Here is a 23383-nt window from a genome sequence, read left to right as displayed (position 1 = left end):
ATGTAAAATATTGAGTGTGTAAAAAAGCAACCTCACAAAATGAGCACAGAATTTAACAAGAGTAATAACAACGTCCACATAATAATATCGCTGTATAGAAAATGAATATAAACAAACCCGTTTCCTCAAACCTTGTAGCATTTCATCACCAAACCCACCGGAACCTTTGACCTGTGGAGATGTTAGGGCGCATGTGCAACTACCTCATATTGTAAGAAACGCATAAGTCGCTTTTTGTTACTGGGTCATTCTCCATTTTTTTAAACGCTAGAGTTATATTTCTATTACAACACAACATCTGTGTTGATTTTACGCTGTAGTTTTGAGTGTAACATTTTTTTCACTTGCAGTTAATGACGTTGTAAGTCACGCACGTTTATTTTGAGACGGTCCCTGAACAGCTGTTAAATCATGGTCGTTTGTGAACATGGTGAACAGTAGGGGACTTTGGGGTAGTTTTCTCTGTCTTTTCTGACATATTCGTGCGATGTAAACATTAGCGGAGCTAGAGTTAAACGAGTATTTTGACGACGTATCTTACTGCAGATATGGGGTAGCTACTGTGAATTGGGCAGCGTTTTAAAATTAGCACTTTGTTTCGTCAAACTGTCGTTATTTACATACAACAAAAATGTACAGTTCATCATCCAACAACGGACTCCTGCGGTCGGACGAATGTTCCGGTAATGGCAGCAACATTTTGGTCCGACACAGCCTCGGATCCGGCAGGAGGAAACACGAGGCTGGGACTAACATTAGCCTGCTAAGTTTGGCAAGCGAAGAGGACGATGAAGTCCAGTTTGACAGTAAGCAGCTTTTCCTCTGCTTAAAGGTGCTGCCTATCGTTACGTTACCGTTTACCTAACAAGTGAACATTGTTGGCTGTGATCCCACATTACGTTACACAGTGACACCGGAACAAAACGTCTGACTTTGAATAGCTTAAATTAGCTTTTTTGGTTTATTAATGTGGTGGTGGTGGTGGTGGGGGGGGTTAAGGATTTATATGCCATGTGAACAACGACGTCACTCTCATGCTGCAGTGTTGAGCCCACCCTACTATTATTTCTCCAGCTTAAAAAACATCTATATAAACCACTAACAGACAACTGGTATAATTTTAATTCATATCACAGACTGTGGCTCATATGGTGTTTGAAAGTACAAGCCAGTGTTTTGTTTATTGTACTAATATTAAAATGTATATTTGGTGTCCATCCTGTGAAATAACAAACTGTAGGCTATTTTAAGGCAGTTCACAGTTCTCACACTAATGTTTGTACTGTAACTTTCAACTTGCAGACAGTGTTTTAATACTAGTATGATGTTTGTTATTACACCTCTGGGCTACAACATGCATTTCCATTCAGAGATGTTTTAGCCTTTCCCTCAGCTTGGGACAGTCATTCATACTATACGAGCCATGATAGTGTCTTTGTGTAAGTGTCTATGGTTCAACTTTGATCCTCATATCATAGCAATAACCTCGTAAGAAAGATATTCCTCCATATGTGGCTATACTATATACCACAGTATATATCAATATACTGATACTGATACACCGGTGGCTCACCTGGTAGAGCGCTTACCACTTAGGCTCAGTCCTTACTGTAGCGGCCCGGGTTGAAATCTCATCCCCCAACTTTCCTGTCACTCTCTCAGTGTCCCTATTCAATTAAAGGCAAAAACTGCCCCAAAAAATAACATAAAAAAAGAAAATTGAATGGTCAAAATTGAAGAAACAGCCAGCCTTTTTGTTCCAAGTAGTCAAGGTTCAAAATAAGTGGTTATTTAATTATCTCTTTCATTTGACCTTCCCTTCCTCTTAAATGTGGCCATCTTTCACACTCCATGCCCTCAGCTTATAACGCAGGTTTTTTTGTCAAATGTTTGAAGCCTCAAGCTGAACCCAGGATTACCCTGATGACATGGGCTGCCTCCACTGCCACACAAGACTTTATGCAACTGTTTTCACAGGCTGAGTAGTACTCTCTACAACGAGTAAATTGAACTTCACTTGTAAATTCGGCAGAGTGGCCTTTCACCCTTAATCTTATACAAACTTGCAGTCGACAAACAAGTTTACATGGGTCTTGTAAGTGAAGACTTGCTATTCCACACATCCTGTAGTGTGATCAAATGAAAGTAAAATAGTGTCAGGGAACTTTGACAGATGATACAGCCCCTCCTTCCCATTCTGGCACAGGGGCCAAGTATCTTCGCTTGGTCATGTGTTTACAGAGTAGGCTACACTAGGTGGAGGAGGCTGGTGTCCGCTGGACCAGGCAGATAAGCATTACTGCTGTGGACGCCCCCTTATGTATAATCAAGATGAACTTATTTTGTGCCTTGGAGGTGAACAGGATAATCATTATTACAGCTCCATGAGTGGTTAATATTGCACCGAAAGGCTTTCATACAGAAAAATGGACCTAGGAGAAAAAAACATTGTTGAAATGATTGCGAAAGTTATTGAAGAAGGTAAGACAGCTGTAACTTTATACACAGAAAAATAATTGTTGATACATTATTTGATTTTATTGGAAGTTGAACAAAGTTAGATATACTCTGAAGTGTTTTTGTGCTACAGTTTGGGCCTATAATTCACCACCGCTTCCTCTTTCTCATTTTTCGTTTCTATGTACGCTCAGCTTCGGACACAGATAATGACTGTGAGGTGTTAATAGCTGGTAGACATTACCCATCCATCCAAGAGTTTGCCTCAGCGATCCCCAACCACCTTCTCCTGGGGTCCCTGCTGGAGCACCTGTGCTTCGTCTACGAGAGTAATCCAGCACGCTCACGTACGCTGTTTAAAGGTAGTTACAGATATGTTTTTCTGGAATTCCAAAAAATTTTTAAATATATGTTTAGCATTCTTTCTATACCTTTTATTCCTTGTCGTTAATTACGAATTCAGTTAATATAACTTTGTTATCCCTCTGACAGTCATTGGCCAGCGATTAGCAGCTATGAACCTCCTCTCGCCGTTGGCCATAAGTGATGAGTTCAGCACCGTCAGACTACAGCACAACCGGGCCTTCACTGAGCTGCTTAATGCCGCCAGCTCCTCCTTGTACCCGCAGGTAATGGACATGTTGTTATGTAAAAGATTGTTTTTACTTAGTATAATAGATGTCATTAAGCATTCTGAACAAAGCAGAACACTCAGCTTACATTTTGTAAAGTGGATAGTGTTCATCAGTGTTTATTGTTGTCATGTTTACAGCGTGAACACTGTGTGTATCCTTGTCTTATCTCACAGGGTCTCGGCACAAACACGCACAATCCCTCTGCAAGGTAAGGTGTACGAGGTGTAGTTTTGAATGTTGCTGCTTCCAAGGAGTATTTAAGTTTAATGTAAGAAATGTTTGTCTTCCCACAGACCTAAGGAGGGACTATTTCAAGCGCAGACCTCACGATATCTTAGTGAGTTTGAAGAAATCTGCAGACTTGGGAAAGGATCATATGGAAATGTTTTTAAGGTATTTTTACTCAGTTCTAATTCCCACTATTCCTCCTATCCAGCTCCTTTAAAGCACATGAGTTGAGGTGATCAACACAGTCATGTTATCTTTGACATCTTCTTGTAGGTTATGAACAAACTTGATGGACAATATTATGCTGTGAAGAAAATTCTCATCAAAAATGTCTCAAAGGATGACTGCATGAAGGTGGGCCATCAGTGTTTTATCAAAAGACTCTTTTCACGCCCAAATCCAGAGATATGAGAGACACCCACTTTAATCAAATGTGATTGTTTTGCTTGCTCTAGGTCCTTAGGGAAGTCAAAGTGTTGTCCAGCCTGCAGCATGTAAATGTTGTGGGTTATCACACTGCATGGATGGAACATGTTCAGCCTGCAGCACGTGAGTTTTTAACTGCTGTCCTGCGACGTGTTTGTGAAACGAATGAAGTTACTGTTCACAGAGATTGGCAAGACCAGACATTTGGCTCAACCTTGTCCAGGAACATATAGAGAGGACGCTATACTTGAGGTTCAATTAAACAAACAGACGCTCTTTATCTGTAAACTGTCCTTGTTTCAGATCCTGAGTCTCTCCTGCCTGCACTGGAATCACCTGGACAACAAGACAAGTAGGATCAGTGTATACAAAATCAGATTCATCTCCATGTTGGCTGATGACTTTTTGTAACACACATTCATAAATAAAATTACAAACCAACTATGTATGATGTAATAACAGTGTGTCCAACAACTCTTAACTTTTCTTTTTGCAGTTTTGATGGGAGCCCTGACAACAGCGACACCAGCTTGTCTATAGTCTTTCAAAGCCTCAGTGAATCACCAACAGATAAAGCTGCAAGTGCCAAAGTATCTCCAAAAGAGACCGAGTCGGCTTTAGTGCCAACCCAAGAGAAGGGCCAGGTGTTGTGTCCCAAGACGATGCGCCGCCTCCCTGAGAACTACGTCCCCTGTGTGTTCCTGGGACAGCGCGATCCCGTGAAGAGCTCCAAGTGTCCTGCCACGGGTTGGGACAGCTCAGCACTGTTAGAGGAGGACTCCAGCAGGAGTAGCATCGAGCTGAACAACAACTCCTGCAACGACAAGGAGTGCCAACAGTGGGCTGACAAACGCACAATAAAGCCTTCTAAAGAGGTAGATGCTTAAAGTGGATTAGATTCATTACAATAAGGACAAAAACTGCTAGATTTTATGGTACAAATATTTCTTTAAGAAAATTACAAGCAGAGAACAAGTGTTATGGTGAAATGTACCCTTAAAAACGGTTGCTCTGTATCTGCAGGTACAGTTCCACCTGATGCTCTACATCCAGATGCAGCTGTGTGATCGCTCAGTAAAGGACTGGATCTCTGAGAGAAACGCCAAACCCAAAGAAGAACAAACCTCAAGATGTAATTGTTTAACACATTATGCATGACTCTGCAATATTGTATTGTTCAAATACAGATTTCATTTAGATTTCATGAGCACATCTTTTTTTTTTTTATCAGTTTCTCTCCATTCACAAATGACTGCTAATGTAATTTAATTTATTTATGGTGGTAGTTTATTTCACGTTTTCTAAGATACAAATACAATTTCGGAAATAAATACTTTTATATATTTTTTCAGGTCCTTACGGATGTGTTGATACTGAACACACTGTCAGCCTGTTGAGAAACATACTGGAAGGGGTGGAGTACATTCACTCCAGGGGAATCATACACAGAGACCTGAAGGTGAGCGGCTTTGATAAATTTGTGTTTGTATGTTTGAAGTTATTAGATTTAAGGTGTGTCTGTAGCTTGAAGCAAACGTCACCTCCAACTGTCACTGACTCACAGGTGTCAGCTAGGAGTAATATTATCAAATGTGTTATTAAGAGAATCCTGTCGGTCATCATCAGTCACAAAGGAGATGTTGTGTGTGTTCTCCCAGTAGTTGAAGACAAAGTCATATAGCCTCTCTGGCAGGATTTCTTTCAGTTCCCCTTTTTTGTCTCGGATGTGTCTCAGGTAAATATCACTCTTACAAATATCCTGAAGCCTTCTTGGCTGCTGAATGAGTTTTAGTAGCTGGTCTCTCTGCTTCAAGAAACATGGTAATGTCAAGGCTGAGGGCAGGTGGCAGTTTTGGTTGTAGACGGTGAGCGGGGAGGTCAGGCTGAGGAGCGTCACCAGCAGGGAGCTGTTCCTTACATTAGACCTGTGGTTCAGGAACAGAAACAGACAGTTCTCCCCTGCTTGGCTGAGCTTGTTGATGTTAGCTCCGTACCTGAGCAGCAGCTCGACCAGCTGCTTGTTGCCCGTGCTGCATGCCTCGTGTAAAGGTGTAATTCCTGCCTTGTTCTCTGCGTTGGGCTCGGCCCCATGATCCAGCAGCTCAGAGATGCAGTTTAAGTCGTCTTGCAGGGTCTTGGTGGTCTTCATAGCCATTGCCACAGCAGCTAAGTGCAGAGGAGTGTTTCCAGTGTTCTTCAGCCCCTTGAAAATAGTCAGGAATTTACATTAATTTAATTTAACATGTTGAACTTTTAGCATATATTTTAATAGGACAGAAATGTATGCATTGTATTTAATAATTTTGATATTCTTCATTTGTTTTCAAGGTCGTTTAGTTTGACTTCTAGCAGGAAGAGCGCAGGTGTTACTGATAACATTAACGAGGTCCCAGTGAGTCATGAAATGTGCCGTTATCAATATTATTAATTACACCTGTGCTCCACCCGTCATGTATGATATCTCAAAATGAAAATGTCTACCATGTTTGTCTTTTGTTCAATTTTGAAAATATAAAAAAGGAAAAAAAAAAATACAGCAAATGTCAACTGCCAAAAATAAACAAGAGTAACAACACAAACCATGTTGATATCTGCTCCCTGCCTGATCAAGTTGGCTATAATATCCTTATGGAGCATCCCAGCGGCCATATGTAGGGGCGTCATCCCACTGCTGTCCACAGCATTAACATCAGCACCATAGCTGGCAAGAATCTGGACAGCAGACAGAGCAGTGTAGCGTACTGATAGGTGGAGAGCTGTCTGCTGACTCTCTCCCTTCACCTAAGCGAGGAACCATAAGAAACCACACCAGAGCCAAATTATTTCAAGAGCAACTGTATTCCTGAGAATCTGTAAGAGGTGTATGTTTGTTCGAGATGTATGTTTGTTCGAATATATTTTAAAAGATGCTAGTTATTGCTTAAAAAACTGATTTACCTGTGCATTGACATTAACACCATGCTCACAGAGGAGCTGTAGACAAGCCTTCGCCTTCCTGTGCAAACCTATCACAGCAGTCTGCAACTTGGAATCTGGTTTTGACCAAGTTGTCTGGATGCTCGGCCAACCAACTATCACCAAGTGTAGCGTGGTTTGACCGAGCTGGTCCCTGTGACAGAGGAAGAGACTGTGATGCTGGTGCGGAGGGAGAGCTGTTGATTTTTACTTTAGTAGATAAAAGGAAATGGTGCAATGCATGTCATTGAAATGGGTTTCCGTTTGCTTGAGTTGAATTCATAGCAGTTGTAACAGGAAGTCTTCAAGTCGGCAAATACAAAATTAAATTCATACTGTATATGTGATCTTTTTTGTTTTCGGACCTAAACTAAACAGCTGAAATGAGTTTCAGCAACTCTGTCTGAGTTACTCTATTTTTTATTTAATGAGAGGCTTGCACTGTGAAAAAGGAACCTGATCTTACACAATAGTATTGATGGGCACAGTGCTAGGTGTTAATGTGTATATCTATATCTATATCGTGTGTGTGTGTTTGTCCAGACCTCATTTCAGGGTCTGCTCCTGCTGACAGCAGGCTCTGCATGCTCTTAAATCTTCTGTAAGAGGCAGCCAGATGAAGGGGAAGGATTGTGTGGCCCTAAAGCAAGAAAGATCATGACAGGACAAAAACTGAAAAACACAAATAGATAGATAGATAGATAGACACTTTATTTATCCCCTAGGGGAAATTCATGAATATGTTCTAGTCTGACACTACAAGAAGTACTTTTGTCTGAAATTGATCCCATAGGAGCATAAACATGTAACTGTAATCATAAAGCTTCTTGTGATTACCACCATCAATATGCATGCTTCTTTATATATGATTTGCTGACATTATAATATATAACATGCCGTGTTTTTGTCCATGTGACAATGTTTTCTGTAAAATGTAGTCAGGTTTAGCATATTTCGATTCTGTATTCAATTCAGTAGTTTAATAAGTTTGCATTGTTGCATTTACCTTCCTGAAAACTTTTCGAGGTGCACCATCTTGCATCTGGATGAGAAAGTTGCTTCCATACTTTTTTGACACATCTTCAAAATGTTGCAAGTATTCCTCCATCACGGAAGTGTAGAATTAATTGTTGTGAAAATTGATACCGTTACCACTCCTATCTTCATGTTTCTTCATGTTCCTTCTGCTCTTCCAGCGTGACCAGGCATCGCAGCTTTCCTGCTGTCTCTGCTTAGTCTTTCAAAGGGAAGTGGAAATCAGAATCTGGTTATTCGGGTTCGTTGTTGCAAGCATAAATTTCTCAGATGGGTGTCAGTTAATTTAGAAGTGGGAAAATCGAAACGTTACTACTTCTCTTTTCCGTGTTTGGTGTTTTCAGTAGCTACTTCTGTGTTCTCCGTTCTGTGTTTTCAGTCTGGTTTGAGAGTTATGCGTCTAACTTTGATGGCCAGCCTTTCTGTCACAACTGATAACTTGTTGCTGTGTGTGGGGCCAATTATAGGGACTGGTGACACCAGGCAGAGTAGTTAACAGGTTGTTCTATTGCTTGTGGGAATTAAATATATGCTTACATTCTAACCAATTTATCTTTTCCAGTGCAGGAAACACAGTATAGTATTTCCTGATTCAAATAGCGTATGTGGGTTTATGTGCTGTAAAGCTGGTGTTTTTTCTGAATCATTTTATGATGGATGCATCCAGTATCTACATCACAGTGTTGTAGTTTCTGTTTCCCCATCAAATGTTTAGAATGTAATGTTAGATGGTCTGAAATCCTAAAATGATTCATTTCTGCCCTTATTATTTGTATAAAAAACCTTGGGCATCTGCATCTTTGCACCCAGTGACTTGTGGAACTAATTGTAAATTTTTTGCTTTTCTCACAGCCAAGGAACATTTTCCTCCGTGCTCATGACTGCCATGTTCGGATTGGGGACTTTGGTTTGGCCTGCCGGGATTTACTAGTGGATGGACATAAAAGCACCAACTCTCCCAACAGTGGTAATAACTGCAACTCTTGGCTTGTTATATTTTCTCGACACAGTCCCTCACAGAACCAATAGGTGGTGCTATTTGATTATAAGTCACCTTTCTGGTGTATTTTGCAGATTCCTCACATACTACTGGTGTTGGTACATTTGTGTATGCTGCACCAGAACAATTGAAGGGCTCCCATTATGATTCAAAGGTAAACAAAGTAATAGTACACCTTGATTATGATTAATTCAGACTTTATTTTCATCAAACACAGAGTTTATTTTATTGTTATACTTCATCATTTTGAACTTCATCTTCATCAGTGTTACCTCTTCTTCGACATTTTTAACTACCGTCAGTCATTAAAGTCGAAACTTTGTTTGTATTGTTGTTGCTCTTGCAGTCAGACATGTACAGCATTGGAGTGCTGGCGCTCGAGCTATTCCAGCCCTTTGGGACAGAGATGGAGCGGGTCCGGACCCTTGGGGACCTGAGAGAAGGGAAAATCCCAGACTCATTCTGCCACAGATGGCCAGCCCTGGCTAAGTACATCATGAAGCTAACAAGTAAAGATCCTAGTGTTCGGCCCACAGCCAGCCAGCTTCTACAGAGTGAACTCTTCTGCAGCAAGGACAGGGTACGGAGTGTTTTAGCTTTTAAGATAATTACCCACCTCAGCCTTTTTGATCGAAATAAATTATTTGGAATAACAAATATAAAATCTACAAAGTAAAAAAATGTATGCAAACAAGTGTAAATAACAATTAAGCTTTTATTTCACTGGAGGTGTGGCAATAAGGTATGTGTTCATATGTTCATGTGTTTGTTTGTGTGTGTTTTTGAAAATGACATTGCCTCCAGGAAGACTATTGCACCTGCATCTGCACTGATGATTCTTAATTCTTTCCCCTTCAGTTGATCCATGGTTTGCAGAGAAGGGTTGAAGAGCAGGAGGAAGAGATCATGCAGCTGAGGAGACAGATCAGTCGGCTTCAGAGCTCACAAGCCACAGTTCATGTCTCTGAGTTGGACAAGACCTGAGCCTTAAAAATGTCAACAACCCACAGACTGTCAAAACTTGATTTTTTTTTTAACTACTTCTGTACTGTGATTTGGTACAAGTGGTAGAGAGAGAGAGTGTGTGTGTGTGTGTGTGTAAGCATTTGAGTGTATCTTGTACACCTGGATGTAAGGGTGCAATTATTTATTTTCATTCAGCTGTTGAATAAAACCCATTTCGGCTATGTCTGATGGGATTTCTAAGAGTCAATAAGTGATTATTGATCATCTGAGATGTTGCTTTGAAAGTCATGCATGTATGACAAATTGAAAAAGTGAACTACAAGTAGAATTGATTATATGTATTCTGATTTCATGCAGCTTCTTGAAACTGAAGAAGCAGCAGCTGTGGACAGAGTAAGCCTTCCAATTTCGATTTAATTGGGACATGGGCACATTTATCTCCATGCATGGATGTTCAAACAAATGCCTTTGTTCCCTGGCCTGTGCATGCAGTCGATGATGGTCTAGATGTTGAGTTACTGGTCACAGGGAATGCACTTAGTTATATATTCAAAACCTTTATAAGTGGAAATATTATGGGCACACAATTCAGCATAGATATAGTAATCTGTGCTGTGAAGTATATCTGGTAGGTCTGGTTTTAGCCAAACAACTATACCGGGCCCAATTACAGAATAACTCTTGAGTATAAAGCACTTAATGTTGATTGTACATGATGTACACAAAGGTCAGAGGTGTGTACATGCGACTTCCCGAAACACGTTCCTCACAGAGAAACGGCAGAATGAGCCAATCAGAGACTTCGTTTCATCGCAGGTACCCGGATGTACCCGTGGGGCAATTAGCTACGTCATTGTTCACCGCCGGACACCCGCTGGAAATAAGGAATGGATTTACAACCGCTATTAACGTATTCGTAACATATTCCAGGTGAGTGTGATGTTGCTTATACGATCGAGTGACAGTTTTACTCTGCAGCCGTAATAATTTGGTGGGCCTAAGCCTCGGTGAATTGTTGTAATATCCTTACACCGGTTCTCTGTCATGTCGGAGAGAGCAGCGCGATGAGTGCACACAGCCACCGGTGTCGAGCCCCTCCTTTCTCAGCTAGCTAGATGCCCTGTTACCCAGGCCTACACATCTTAAATCTAAATTATTTGGAAGCGGAAGCAGAAAACTGCTCACAGACATTTACAGTAAATGGCTATGTTATTCTCCGCCATGTCAGAGAGCGCCCATCGTGCCGAGCTAGCTAGCAGCGTTAGCATCAATATTAACGCACGAGCGCCGCCGCACGTAATGTTAGCTGCGTTCGGTGGCTATGTGTTACGTTCACCGTTTCCATGGTGTTGGTGGCTTCTCGAGCCGCCCGCTCCTTATCAGTCATTCTGTTCCATACTTCGACGAGGAAGGTAGGCTTTTAGTCGGTGCTCTGTCTCCCATGAGGGCTAACAAAGCCTTAATTCGTGTTTTACTGAAGTTACGCGGCGCTGCGTGTTAAAGGCCTAGCAGCCGTCTGTTAGCCAATGTGAGCCAGTCTGCCGGAGCAGGTGGGAGGGAACAGCTGCTGTTTTAAACATGCTTCCGACCAGGACATTTCCTCGGTGGCGTTTTTAAACCAATAACAATGACTTCGTAAGTTTTGCTAACTCAGTTCCATCTTAGGTCTCATACGTCGATCGGTTTGAACATATTCAAATAGAAATGAATGCCTTCCTAGTGTTTCTGACGTTTGTTGTGTAGCGAAAAGAAACATTGCTAGGTGTCCATAAATGGCTGTCACTGACGTCTAAGTACATTAGTTTTTCGATACAAAGAGAGGCTGCAAGATAAATGTACTATTGTTAATCCATAGCTTTAGTTAATAGATACGTTTAAGTGTGATCAGTCAGTTAAGGCTTTTCTCCAACACTAAGTCATTGTAGTCATAATCATAATATACAATGCTAGGTGTAATAACAACATGCAACAAGAATTCAGTGCTGAGAGATTTAGCTATTTCTAACTGCTTCTATTGAGATTGGTTACTTTGTTATACAAATAATCTACTGTTTAAAAAATTGATCCAAAAATTATTAGATTTAGTATTGTAATCTTGACTGTGTTTTACTAAGTACTAGATAAGAGTGAAAATAGATAATTCAGATATTACAGTGTATTTGACGACAGTTGCTGATCATTTGTGATAAATAGTGATGTGTTAGCTGTGCAATTTAGTGGTTATAATTTTAATGCAATGTAATTTAATTTAGTGAAGGGCAGAATGGTCTTTAAAAGCAAAAACTGTATATAATCTACCACCCATTTCACTTGTGTAGAACAATCCAACAAGTTAAGAAAACTATGTCCCTTTTAAATATGTCCTTTTAAGAAGAAGACATTTGAGATGTGTCACAATAAACCACACACAGATCTACACCTAAAGCAACATGAATGAAAAACAAAAAACCTTGGAATTTATCTGTATTTCCTGCAGCTCCTAAAGCTGTATACCTCTGTGTTTCTGCCCCTCACACAGCAATGAACAATGACCATAGTTGACAGATCTTCAGAAAAATCTGACCACGAGTCAGTCGGGTGTAAGCGATCCCCCTTCACCAGTGGAGACGTGGGGATGGACGGCAGCTGTTCCAGCAGCTGGGCAGTGGGCCCCACAATGCCCAGTGACTCTCCGAGGCTGAAGGCTCCAGGAGGCTGCCTGGGCCCCACGCCTGGAGCTGCCGTCTACAACAGTACCCCCTCCCCTGTGGACCGACCCAAGGAGCAAGGTAAGAGCAAGCAGAAATTATGAATGTATTTAAGGCTAATATCAATAGTCAATGTTTCACCACCCATATTGGGAATGCTGATGTACACCTGTTGTGTTGCAAATGCTGGTACAAAACATGTATTAAGTTGTTTTCACAAAAAAGACCATGTTTCTGATTTCCATTTTCTTTTGCTGAATTAGATATGATGCTTTAAGTGAGTTAAATTTTATACACAAGTAATGCAAAGCTAAACTAATGAAGCTAAAGTTTACAGCTACTGTTTCTGTATGAGAGTGTGACACAACTGGTTTTGTGGGTGTTGTGTTGCTGTTTCTACTCTACTTTCATTCATCCAGTTACATAACTAAGCCAGTTTTGAAGTGGGAGCATGATCAATCATTTGAGCTTGTGACGCAATAGGTGTTTAGATATAAAGAGCAGCAGCCTTACTTGTTTTGCAGAAACAAAAGAGAAAGCTATCTGTGTCTTGTTTTTTTTTCTTCTTCAGCTTGTTTTACAGTTTTACTAAGTAGTCAGAATCACATTATATAACTGATTAGATTGATAGGTATGACTGTAAGGTACTGATGTTCATTTACCATATGTCTGTATGTACTTACATAAACAATGTAGCATATATACAGATACTTGTTGATTTCCTGGATCTGGCAAATACATTGACTCTAATTTTAGTAATGGTGTTGCCTCTGTTTGTCCAGTGATAAGCGGTGGTGACGGCATCGACTTGCCCCAGAAGGTCCTCTTCCCTCCAGAGCGGCTCAACCTGAAGTGGACCCAGGTTCACCGCATTGGTGCAGGTCTGCAGAACATGGGGAACACCTGCTTCCTCAACTCAGCCCTGCAGTGTCTCACCTACACCTCTCCGTTCACCAACTACATGCTGACACGGGAGCACTCTAAAACATGTGAGCTAGTGCTAAGTGTTTTGATGGTGCATCTTTGCACTAAAGTTCTTGTGTAATTGTACAATCGTGAAATTGAAAAGTATCTATGAGCGGCTTTCTTGCCTGAATCATGTCTTACTCATTAGTGTTGTTGTCCATCTTTCCCTGCCACAGGTCATGAGCCGGGGTTCTGTATGATGTGTACCATGCAAAACCACATCATTCAGGTTTTTGCCAACTCTGGGAATGTCATTAAGCCCATTGGTGTGATCAATGAGCTCAAAAGTAAGTGACTGCCTGTAAAACTAGAACGTTGAAGTTGTGCCCTTTTACAAAATATTTACCTAAAACGAATGACAGGAGGCGCTGTGTGGCTGTTTACCTTTTCATTTTGGAGGGAAATTTTCTGGTGAAAGTTAGGAGTTAGAAATCTGCTGTTAAAATCATTGGTGCTATTTACCAAGCTTGCATGTCTTCCGCTTTGCATTTTTTTTCCCCCACAGGGATAGCAAAGCACTTCCGCTATGGAAGCCAAGAGGATGCCCATGAGTTCCTGCGGTACACAGTTGATGCTATGCAAAAGTCCTGCTTACCTGGAACCAAGTAAGGTTCATCCTATGCTGTGTATGGAGTAAGAAATGGATAACTCGCAACCACATGTTTACTCTGAAAGGTTGACAAAAATGTTCTAAATCATTAGATGGTTACTTATTCAATTTTAATATAGGTCATGAACTGAAGTAAGTTGCATAACATTAGAAGGAAACTTTAATTTATGTATTTTGTTGGATCCACTGAACATTCTGCAGAGGCCATTGAGGATAGACGCTGCATAAAAACTCCATGTAGATATAGGGAAGTATTTATTTTTACTGCTGAAGTATATCAAATCAGTGTACTGCCGAGTAAGTTATGTTCCCTTAGAAAGCCTGCATGCATTTTTAACTGAAAGTACAGCAGGGCATGTTTAATTGATACATTGCTGACCAATATGGTTCTCAGGGACTCTTAAAATTGATTTTTAGAACCTCGAGTATCAAGTCCATTATTTATTATTATTCTCTACTAACAGGTGGCTTCTTAACTAGTGACTCTTGCTCTAATTCCTCCCTTTCTCACTCCTGCTCTTTGGGCTGTAATATGTTGTAACTTGTCGTTGCAAAATACCTTAAAGCAACTTTTTTTTCTCTGTACCAGTATAGCCAGAAAATATTTATTTAATAAGGCAGACAGTGAATTATGTCACCGCCCTAATTTGTTGGGTTTTTTTTATCCTCATAATATTTATCTTTGTGACAGATTGGACAGGCAAACACAGGCAACCACTTTCATCCATCAAGTATTTGGCGGGTACCTAAGGTCCAGAGGTAAGTGATTAGTGTTGATTTGTTTCTTCTACTTGATGTCATGTTTTTATATTTTACAACTTCTCTACACTAATAACACTGATTTGTCTTTTTCAGTTAAATGTTTAAACTGCAAAGCAGTCTCAGATACATTTGACCCTTTTCTGGATATTACTCTTGAAATTAAGGTAATTAACTTAAGTTCTCAATCACTTGTGAGTCTGACATGTCTGTTTTACTGCAAATATGTAACAAATCAGTTCATTCAGATTTAATCACGGATCTTTAATAGTACCAGACCTCAAAATTGATTTTTCTCTCTATGCAGACGGCTCCCAGTGTCTCCAAAGCTCTGGAGCAGTTTGTTAAACCAGAGCAGCTGGATGGAGAAAACGCCTACAAATGCACCAAGTAAGTTGTTTAACTAACAAAATCAATTTAGCAAAGACGACAAGTGTTTTATTTGTTTGTTTATTTATGTATATGTCAATTTGCTGTCTAACCACTGAACATTTCTCCCCATTAGGTGCAAAAAAATGGTCACAGCCTCAAAGAGATTTACCATCCACCGCAGCTCTAACGTGCTCACCCTCTCACTCAAACGGTTTGCAAACTTCAGTGGAGGCAAAATTACTAAGGTAGCCTGACACACACGGACTAACATGTTCACAGCCATAATATAACCATGGATGGCTAAGTGAATATTTGATGGTGATTTGATATTAATCAGCTGTTTTATGGTCAATAGGATGTGAAATATCCAGAGTACCTGGACCTGCGGCCTTTCATGTCTCAGTCCCAGGGAGAGTCCCAGGTCTACGGGCTGTATGCTGTACTGGTCCACTCTGGATTCAGCTGTCATGCTGGACACTATTTCTGCTATATTAAGGTACTGGCACTGCCACGGATCACTGTTCCAATCTATCAGGACACTGTTGTTGCCAAGTGCACATGCACACATTTATCTCTACGACACTCCATCAACAGCTCATTTTATCAGAGTTGAATGCGGAGTTGATACAAAAGCGTTGTCAGACTGAGGTCTGAACTGAGAAATTACACATAAATTTTTTATTTTTTCCCCCAGGTTCTCGTTTTAGATCATACAAAAACATGGAAAAGTATATAACATTACTCTATAATATGTTTGACCACACGTTAATATGGTGATATTTATACTCAGCAGTCAAAATGTCTCAATTTTATTTTATTGAACAAGTCAAATTCAGAAACTGAGAAAAGTACATATTTGAAATGTAACACAAATGAATCTATTGTGTCAAACCTGCCACCTCTCTATTGTGTCTCACAGGCGAGCAACGGTCAGTGGTATCAAATGAACGACTCCTCTGTGTCTGTCAGTGACATCAGGTCTGTTCTCAACCAGCAGGCATATGTCCTTTTCTACATCAAGTGAGTAAACCATAATTGTTTTTAGAATTAAACAGAAATGTATGTATTCATATTGTGTGGTTCTCCGCTCACACTCAGAATATGCTTTATAATATATATCCCTGTATAATATGTATATTATATTTAATGTTGTTTTAAACTGTGCCTAATACTGAGATTTCAACTCTGGTTACACACCAGCACAACTTGTTTTTCTTCTTTCTTCTTTGTTTCATGTTTCCCTTGCTAATGTCCCTTCCTTTGGTGCCATCAGATCCAATGATGTGAAAAAAACAGGGGACTACGGTCACATGAGCCATAACCCGGGAATCCCTGGTCAGTCGTCTCCGCGACCTGTGGTGATACCACGCATCAACACCACCGTCCACCACAACAACATTGGCTTCATAGGTCCCCAGCTGCCCCCACACATGACTAAGGTACTGCAGACATGCTTTCATCATATGCTTGTGATTAAGCATATTTTAATGTTGTTAATTTAATTATGTAGCCAGTGTTAAGCCTAGACACTCGAAACATGTTCTTGTGTCCTTGTTTTCTCCTCAGAGCGCTCTCCACGTCAATGGGAATGGATCTCTGAGGGACTATCCCACAAGCTCCAAGCCTAGCACCAGCAGCAGTGTTGTGGGAAAACCTAGCCATGGACTGGCCTCTTCCTCCTCCATCTCCCACTCGATCAGCCGGCCCACAATGATCCCAGATCACGACAAACGCCAGAAGCTTTCATTCTTTATTGGACAAGGCAAACAGAACCGCCCATCCTCCTCCTCCTCCTCCTCCTCCTCCTCCTCCTCATCATCCTCTTACAGCCAGCCGTCCTCTGCCAGCAGCAGCAGCTCCTCCTCCAGCTCTTTATCCTCCTCACAATCTACCTCAGATATCCACTCAGACGTTCGCTTTGTTCCTCGTCAGCTTAACCATGTTAACGGCACGTCTTGCAGTAACGGGGATCACCATACTGGAGGTAATGGAGCGTCGTTCCTGGTGCCGTACGGCCAAGAGTCGTCAGAGGAATCAGACCAGGAGAACTGTGGCGCTCTGGATAACGGCTGTTTAGCCAAGTCGCATCTTAATGGAAATAACACAACAGGAGATGTCTTTGATAATTCTCCTCAAGCCACAAATGGAGAGTCAGGAGTGCACCATAATGGTAACGGATTAAATGGATCAACCTATGGCGTCTCTAAATCAGGCCAAAACGGGCACCATTATGGACAACACAAAATCAATGGACACAAAACCTCTGAGAAGGTAAATCACATGCTTTGTGTTTTTGTTATCTCTATAATATAAAATCTCTATAATATGTAGATTTTTTTTTTGTTGTTGCATAAACAGTAGTTTTAAATGAATAATGACGTGATGTTTGTGCCCTTCAGATCTCTGGCAGTAATCTTGGAAGTGTTTCCTCTGTGGCTCCCATTGCTACTAATGGAGTAGATGGTGACCATGGTGAACCAAGGTACGGGCGCATTCTAACAATGAGGAGGACGAAAAGTTGATGCTGTGTCAACCAGAAATCTCTAAGGAGTAGTTACAGGAATAACTATTGCTTCAGTTGGTCGCATTGAAATCTGAATTGTTTTTCTCATAACACCCTAAAATTTTGGCGGAAAGCGTTATTTATGTGTTTTTCTGTTTTGTTTCTCCAGCAAAGAGGTTTATAATTCAGCCTCATCCCACCAGGCCAGTTCTTCTCAGAGCGTCCATCCGGCTGCCAGTGAAAGCCAGCACCTCTCCACTCCTCACACAAGGGCTAAAACTGTGTCTGAACCCCTGCTTCAGCATACAGCATCTTCCGCTGTCAGCACGCCACCTTCATCTACTGCTACAAAGACCCATTCTGTCGGATCTAGTGAATCTGCTTCCGCTTCTGCACATCATGGCAACCCTGCGGCCTTATCCACCCCGCCAGACTGCTCCCAAAGCACCAGTGGGGCACCTGCTGCTCCACAGAAGGTTAGCGTAAGTGGGGCTGAAGCCAAGGATCTACCACAGACCAATGGACCGTCAGCAGGGAATGAAGGACGTACAGATGCTAAGGAGCAGCATCAGTACAAGCCCAGTTCTAAAGGGAATGAAAGACAACCTTCCCGAGACAGGGAGAGAGACAGACTGCACTCTGACTGGAGCAGAGACAGAGAAAGACACTACAGGGACAGGAGTCAGGAGCGAGAAAGTGACAGTGATCGTCATCGATACAGGCGGGACTACCGAGATCACCGCCACCATCATCGCTCGTACAGGGATCGTTTGCCTCCCCATGATCGATACTACAGGGACTGGGATTCTGAGCGTCGCTATGAGCGGACTGTCCACCACCCCAGGGAGCGCGATCGCGACAGGTGCTCTCACCATTACCACTACTACCACCACCACAGATCCAGAGAGGCCTGGGACTCTGAGCGGAGGGGACACGGCTATTCATACCGCGAGGACTCTCACAGTCGCTGGAGGTGGCAGCAGGAGAGTCGAGAATCCCGGGTGACAAAGGACAAGAGCAACGGCAGGGAGAGGAACTGTTACCCTTCAAAAGAGGAGACTTCCTTGCCGGACACAATGCCAGAAACATCCTCAAAGTCCAAGGACTCGCCCCCTCGGGCTCCTCTCTCCACGTCTAGATCAGCTCCAAACAGGGAGGATCAAAATCACAAAAGGACTGTTGATAATCCGGGCAAGGAGAGAGACGACAGCTCTGAGGCCTGTCACTCTAAAAAACACAAAAAGAGCAAGAAAAAGAAGAAGTCAAAGGATAAAGACAGACACCGTGAGAGCGGGTGAGTGATGCAATTGATAATCAATAGTTTTATACCTTTTTACAGCAGCAATAGTGGAAAAAATGCTAACCATTCTCTGGTGTCAGCTTCTCAAAAGTAAGGTCTGCTGCTTTATAACTGTAGCCTGTAATGTTTGGGTTTTAAAACGAGACGTTTGAAGACGTTTCCTCGTTGATTTAGATTTTTTATTTTTATATTTGGTATCTCCTAGTAACAGAGTTTTAGACTTACATAATTTGTTGTGATGATTACGATGCCTGATGTCTTAGTTAGTTTAGATTTAAATCGTGGATTAAGAATAATCATCGTGTATTTTCTGTCTTCCCCCTAGTAGTTCTGACATGGATTCAGACAGAGCCGCTGAAATGAAAAAGAAAAAGAAGAAAAGCAGGAGGCAGCGGGACAGTGATGCGGAGCAGCACAGTCCAGGAGCCACTCAGAGCCACAAGAACAGAAGCAGCGAGGAGAGGGAAAGCCGCAAGCGACGTCACCATGACAGCAAGGACGCTAAACATGACAACGGTTTTTCACCGGAAAAACGCCGGCGCACAGACTACACTGATGGCAGCAGTGACCATCTACCCCCCTCTCATCACACCTCACCCACTAACGGTTCATCTCACCGCCATCTCAATGGATACACAGGTATTAGAGATTTTTCACATTCAGAGTCATCCCCTAAAACCACCATAATGCTGAGTTAAATGCTGCTGTGGAGCTTGTCAGTTTGAAGTGTTGATCCTGTTTTGTAGGAAACGGTTACAGCCGAACCAATGGCGACTCCCACGGATTCTCCAGTGGCCTGAAACATTGACTCAGTGAGTGGGCGTCTTTTTTAATGATCATCGCAGTATGCTCTCGTGCTGTCGGTGCTAACAAACAGGAGGAACTCTCATATAGGCACAAATGTTTGGACTCATGGCTCTGCAAACAAAGTGTATGAAGTACTCTTCTTTGTCATTTCAGACACATCAACACCATTTTAACAACAGCAGAGGAATGACATCAACAACTTTTTGACATGGTGCTTCTTCATTGGGAATATATTGTATTTTTACCACAACTAAAGTGTTTTAAAATGTTCAGAAATCTTTTTTTAAGGCATTGATTTATTTGCCGCAATTCTCCTAACTATGGTTAAAAAGGCAAAACTGTCACCTTGTTGAACATTTATGATGAAAAATATTAATATATACTTGTATGAACACAAACAAAGCCTGGAGCTTAAACATCTCAGCTGCTGCTCAGTGGAACTCAGGACTTGAAAACTTGTTAACATCCATCACAGATATCCACATGCTTCAATAAAGAATGAAACAAAAGGGAAACTGCCTAAGAGAACTGTAAGGCATCATGTTGACTGCAAGTTTAAGATGTCACCATATCGACAGAGCTGCAAAATGTTTTGCTTTTTTTTTTTGGCTATTTTTCTTTTTCTTTGATCCCACTGGGAGCAGACAAACTGAAGGAGGGAGATATTCTTGAATGAGGCAGACCAGTGCAGTGGCGGGAACAAGGCTTCGCTGACTGATACCTCCACTCTAACCCTGGACAGACTTGAGGACATTTCCCAGTTTTTTTCCTGTTTTGTTTTCATTTTGCTCTGAAGCCTAAGATTCACTCGCTGTAATTTTTAAACTTTTTCACAAGATGCGGATTTTTCTCTAGATCCTGGCTCGCTCTCTCTCCTCACACATTATTTTTCTTTTTAAATGTTCAAAAAGAAAAGCATCAAAAATTTGTTATCATGGCTGTGGACCATTTGTGTTTGCTTTTTAATGAAAAATACAGTTTGTGTCTTCTAGCATCATAAAAAAAATACTGTGAATTTAATTTTGAACTGTACTATCAGTTATTTTTATACATAAAAATCCTGTATCAGGATTATCAGTAGATGTTATGTTGTTTTGCTCTGTTTTTAGAAAAACCTTGTTAATTTTGACCATATTCTTTGGACAAAAGACAATAATGAGTATGGTTAGCTTTTGTTTTTTTGTTTTGTTTTTTTTTTTTTCAATTTTAGACAGACGTTGAAAAACTGCTGTTATACCTTTTAGTTTAGCATGTCAGAATTTATACATTGTATAAGGTAAAAGCCTTAAAATACATTTATTAATGGCAGAAATTGTAATTTGTTCTTGGTCTTTGACGTTGTTTACAAGTTGCATTGAAATGAATGAAAAATTCTGATTGAGACGAATGACGAGTTGCCAGGGACTTTTGAACAAGCTCCTGTCTGCCTTTATATTATATAGAATAGATTGATTGTATGTGTTGAACGAACTTTCACTACAGTAAAATTATGATGTAGATACGGTCAGGGAGGGTGTAAGCTGGTGGCACTCGTCTCTATTCAGGTTTTGTTAAATACACACACTTTTCTAGCGGTCAGGGTCAGCGAGGCGGCTCAGCTCACTATCATTTATTCACAACACTGTTTCCATGTTTGAAATAACCAAAGACCTGGTAAGTTTTGGCGAGTCGAGCTCCTCTTACTGAATTCACACAAAAGTTGTTCTCTGATCAGCATGTATTTTTATTCAAAGTCTTCATCAAAGTATTCAGGAGCAGTTTTCCCAAACCAACATCAAACCAGGTTTAAACCTAAAAGCTGCACCACCTGTGGGTTGGTTTGATCAAGTCTGGGGGAAAAAAAAAAAAAAAAACAGTCCTCAGATTCCAGTCAGTGTTCACATGATTGAAGTTCACTTGTTCAAGGGTATTTTAAAACCCACTTACATCCTATGCTCTCTCAGCATACTGAGTTCTTCTTTCATATAACATCATGTGTCATCTGATCCTTAGTAATAACACAGTGAGGAGGTTTCACTGCTCTGCACAAGGTCCCTCTTCCACTATTGTAAACTGTTAGCTGTTGAACTAAAAATGTGAACGGGTATAGGCTATGGCCATTATGATTTACATGCTACATAAACACAACAAAGAAGAAAAAGAAAACGGTATGTACATTATATACTATACATGCATAATGTAAGTCGGGGGCTGCCTCTTTTGTTAAACAATAAGAAAATAAATACAAAAGAAATGAACTTGATCACAGAGGTGGATCTTCAATACATAACCGTACAGAATTAATATATGATGCATTTTAGCTTCTTCAAACTGTGGCCACTTACAAGGGTCATTCCACTGAATATATGTTCAGTGTTATTCCCCGAACTGTTTACTTCTTTGTTTTCAAAGAGGAAATAAGGGGGTGCACTGTAAATGTAAAAAGAATATGAGCCTAAGTTTGATTTTCTTGAATAAATCAGTGTTTGCATATACAGATACAGTCACTTGAGGGCTAACAATCAGACCAGCTGATTTAAAAGTTTGAGGCTTTCTGTAGTTAGAGGATATTATAAAACATGGTTGGTGTTGGCAAGGACATGTGAGGTGAAGATAAAATGTTGACTGGCATCTGGGAGTCTCGCTGGCAGAGAGCAGATAACCAACCAGATGAGCCGCTCTGGATGAAAGGAATGACATATGACCAGGGAGGTTCAGGTTTCAAATCCTCACTATCTCTTTGTAGTGCAGTAGATGTAATTCCTTACAGGTCCAGCAGAGGGCAATATCGCCACAGCCACATTATGTAGAAATGTCCTATGATTCCAGTCATGGCTGTTCTGCCAGTCCTCATCCTGTTGTCCAATAACATCCAGTTAGGTAAAGATTTTGCAGTTCCTTCTACACCGTGTCACCTCAGTGTTTAAGTCCGCACCGGAAGAAATAGAAACCTTTCATTCACATCAGTCTTCGATTGAGGTGCAGACCGTCTTCAGGTGGAAATAAACCATTCAGTCTGAAAAACTCCACCTGTGTCTGCTGCTTGTCCTCCAGCCCTGAAATAGCAATCGGGAGTCCTTCATAAGCCCTGTAACACACGTCATACGCACAAAAACGCACAAAAACACACACACACACACACACACACAAGGACTCTGCTGGTCACAGAAACAGTGGTGATGAAGATGGGGCGGACATCATTTCTTATTCGCTATCCTCCGCTTCCTGGTGGCCAGCATGTCGTAGAAAGGATCCCTGCTGATGCTCGCTCTGTGGAGAGACGACACGAAGGAGCACGTCACTGATCAACTGTTTAACTGTCCACATCAATCCTACACACTCTTTAGTCTCCCACTGATTTTAAGACTGACTGTGGTTTTGTTTGTGGGACTGATATGTCAAAGAAACTCAAACCTAATGCAGAGCTTACAGAAAACAACATTAAACATGATCAGTTTGTGATGTTTAGAGCGATCTGGAACTATTTTGGGATGAGATTCAGTAATTTCTCTGTGTACTAACCTGACCTTAATCTGTCTTGTCACTATCAGTCAGTGCATCCTTCCCAAAACACATTATGTCTTGTGCCTGCATTGCATTCTGGTGGGTTTAGAAATTTGCTTTGATTCTGACTGATCAACATCAAAACATGATGTTTACGGTGATTTGTTACACCTCCAAAACGTGTTCTTTACTCA

The 23383-nt window shown here is 41.1% G+C and overlaps 4 protein-coding genes across 8 annotated transcripts in view; 2 read left to right on the top strand and 2 right to left on the bottom strand.

The window, feature by feature from the left end:
- Positions 1-287: 287 nt before the first annotated feature.
- Positions 288-9944, top strand: eif2ak1 (eukaryotic translation initiation factor 2 alpha kinase 1). Of its 3 annotated transcripts, none has more exons than XM_022743237.1 (15): positions 289-806; positions 2652-2819; positions 2950-3086; positions 3266-3300; positions 3386-3485; positions 3594-3674; positions 3776-3869; positions 4050-4098; positions 4243-4621; positions 4770-4878; positions 5099-5205; positions 8589-8703; positions 8811-8890; positions 9083-9316; positions 9595-9944. In XM_022743237.1, exons 1-15 carry the CDS (start codon positions 632-634, stop codon positions 9718-9720), a joined length of 1989 nt encoding a protein of 662 aa, XP_022598958.1. In that variant the 5' UTR covers positions 289-631; the 3' UTR covers positions 9721-9944. The 3 variants fall into 3 exon arrangements, with proteins under 3 accessions (XP_022598960.1, XP_022598958.1, XP_022598959.1); XM_022743238.1 differs by lacking the exon at positions 289-806 and adding an exon at positions 2376-2481; XM_022743239.1 differs by lacking the exons at positions 8811-8890; positions 9595-9944 and having other exon boundaries at positions 288-806; positions 9083-9310.
- LOC111220226 (ankyrin repeat domain-containing protein 61-like) lies at positions 5298-8112 on the bottom strand. 2 transcript variants are annotated; one of them, XM_022743244.1, is made up of 6 exons: positions 8053-8112; positions 7708-7938; positions 7247-7341; positions 6684-6855; positions 6327-6527; positions 5298-5949 (listed from the first exon to the last, which is right to left on the bottom strand). In XM_022743244.1, exons 2-6 carry the CDS (start codon positions 7807-7809, stop codon positions 5314-5316), a joined length of 1206 nt encoding a protein of 401 aa, XP_022598965.1. In that variant the 5' UTR covers positions 7810-7938; positions 8053-8112; the 3' UTR covers positions 5298-5313. The 2 variants fall into 2 exon arrangements, with proteins under 2 accessions (XP_022598965.1, XP_022598967.1); XM_022743246.1 differs by lacking the exon at positions 8053-8112 and having other exon boundaries at positions 7708-7941.
- Positions 9945-10563: 619 nt separating the features above from the next.
- LOC111220220 (ubiquitin carboxyl-terminal hydrolase 42-like) lies at positions 10564-21561 on the top strand. Of its 2 annotated transcripts, none has more exons than XM_022743234.1 (18): positions 10564-10632; positions 12221-12470; positions 13172-13378; positions 13532-13642; positions 13861-13960; positions 14657-14724; positions 14821-14891; positions 15032-15114; positions 15230-15341; positions 15452-15592; positions 16016-16116; positions 16370-16535; positions 16663-17367; positions 17496-17578; positions 17769-18893; positions 19228-19538; positions 19646-19711; positions 19860-21561. In XM_022743234.1, exons 2-17 carry the CDS (start codon positions 12230-12232, stop codon positions 19705-19707), a joined length of 3687 nt encoding a protein of 1228 aa, XP_022598955.1. In that variant the 5' UTR covers positions 10564-10632; positions 12221-12229; the 3' UTR covers positions 19708-19711; positions 19860-21561. The 2 variants fall into 2 exon arrangements, with proteins under 2 accessions (XP_022598955.1, XP_022598954.1); XM_022743233.1 differs by having other exon boundaries at positions 19225-19538.
- Positions 20303-23383, bottom strand: part of LOC111220227 (cytohesin-3-like) — a 35173-nt gene continuing 32092 nt past the window's right edge. Inside the window, exon 13 of the mRNA XM_022743247.1 lies at positions 20303-22955. Coding sequence (XP_022598968.1) covers positions 22883-22955 — 73 coding nt within the window. The 3' untranslated portion in view covers positions 20303-22882. The remainder of the gene's footprint in view (positions 22956-23383) is intronic.

This window comes from Seriola dumerili, unplaced genomic scaffold (assembly GCF_002260705.1).
Source record: "Seriola dumerili isolate Sdu_G_001 unplaced genomic scaffold, Sdu_1.0 BDQW01000068.1, whole genome shotgun sequence".
NCBI classification, from domain to species: Eukaryota; Metazoa; Chordata; class Actinopteri; order Carangiformes; family Carangidae; genus Seriola; species Seriola dumerili.
Note: the sequence above shows the minus strand (reverse complement) of the source record. Positions and strands in the feature narration are given on the sequence as shown.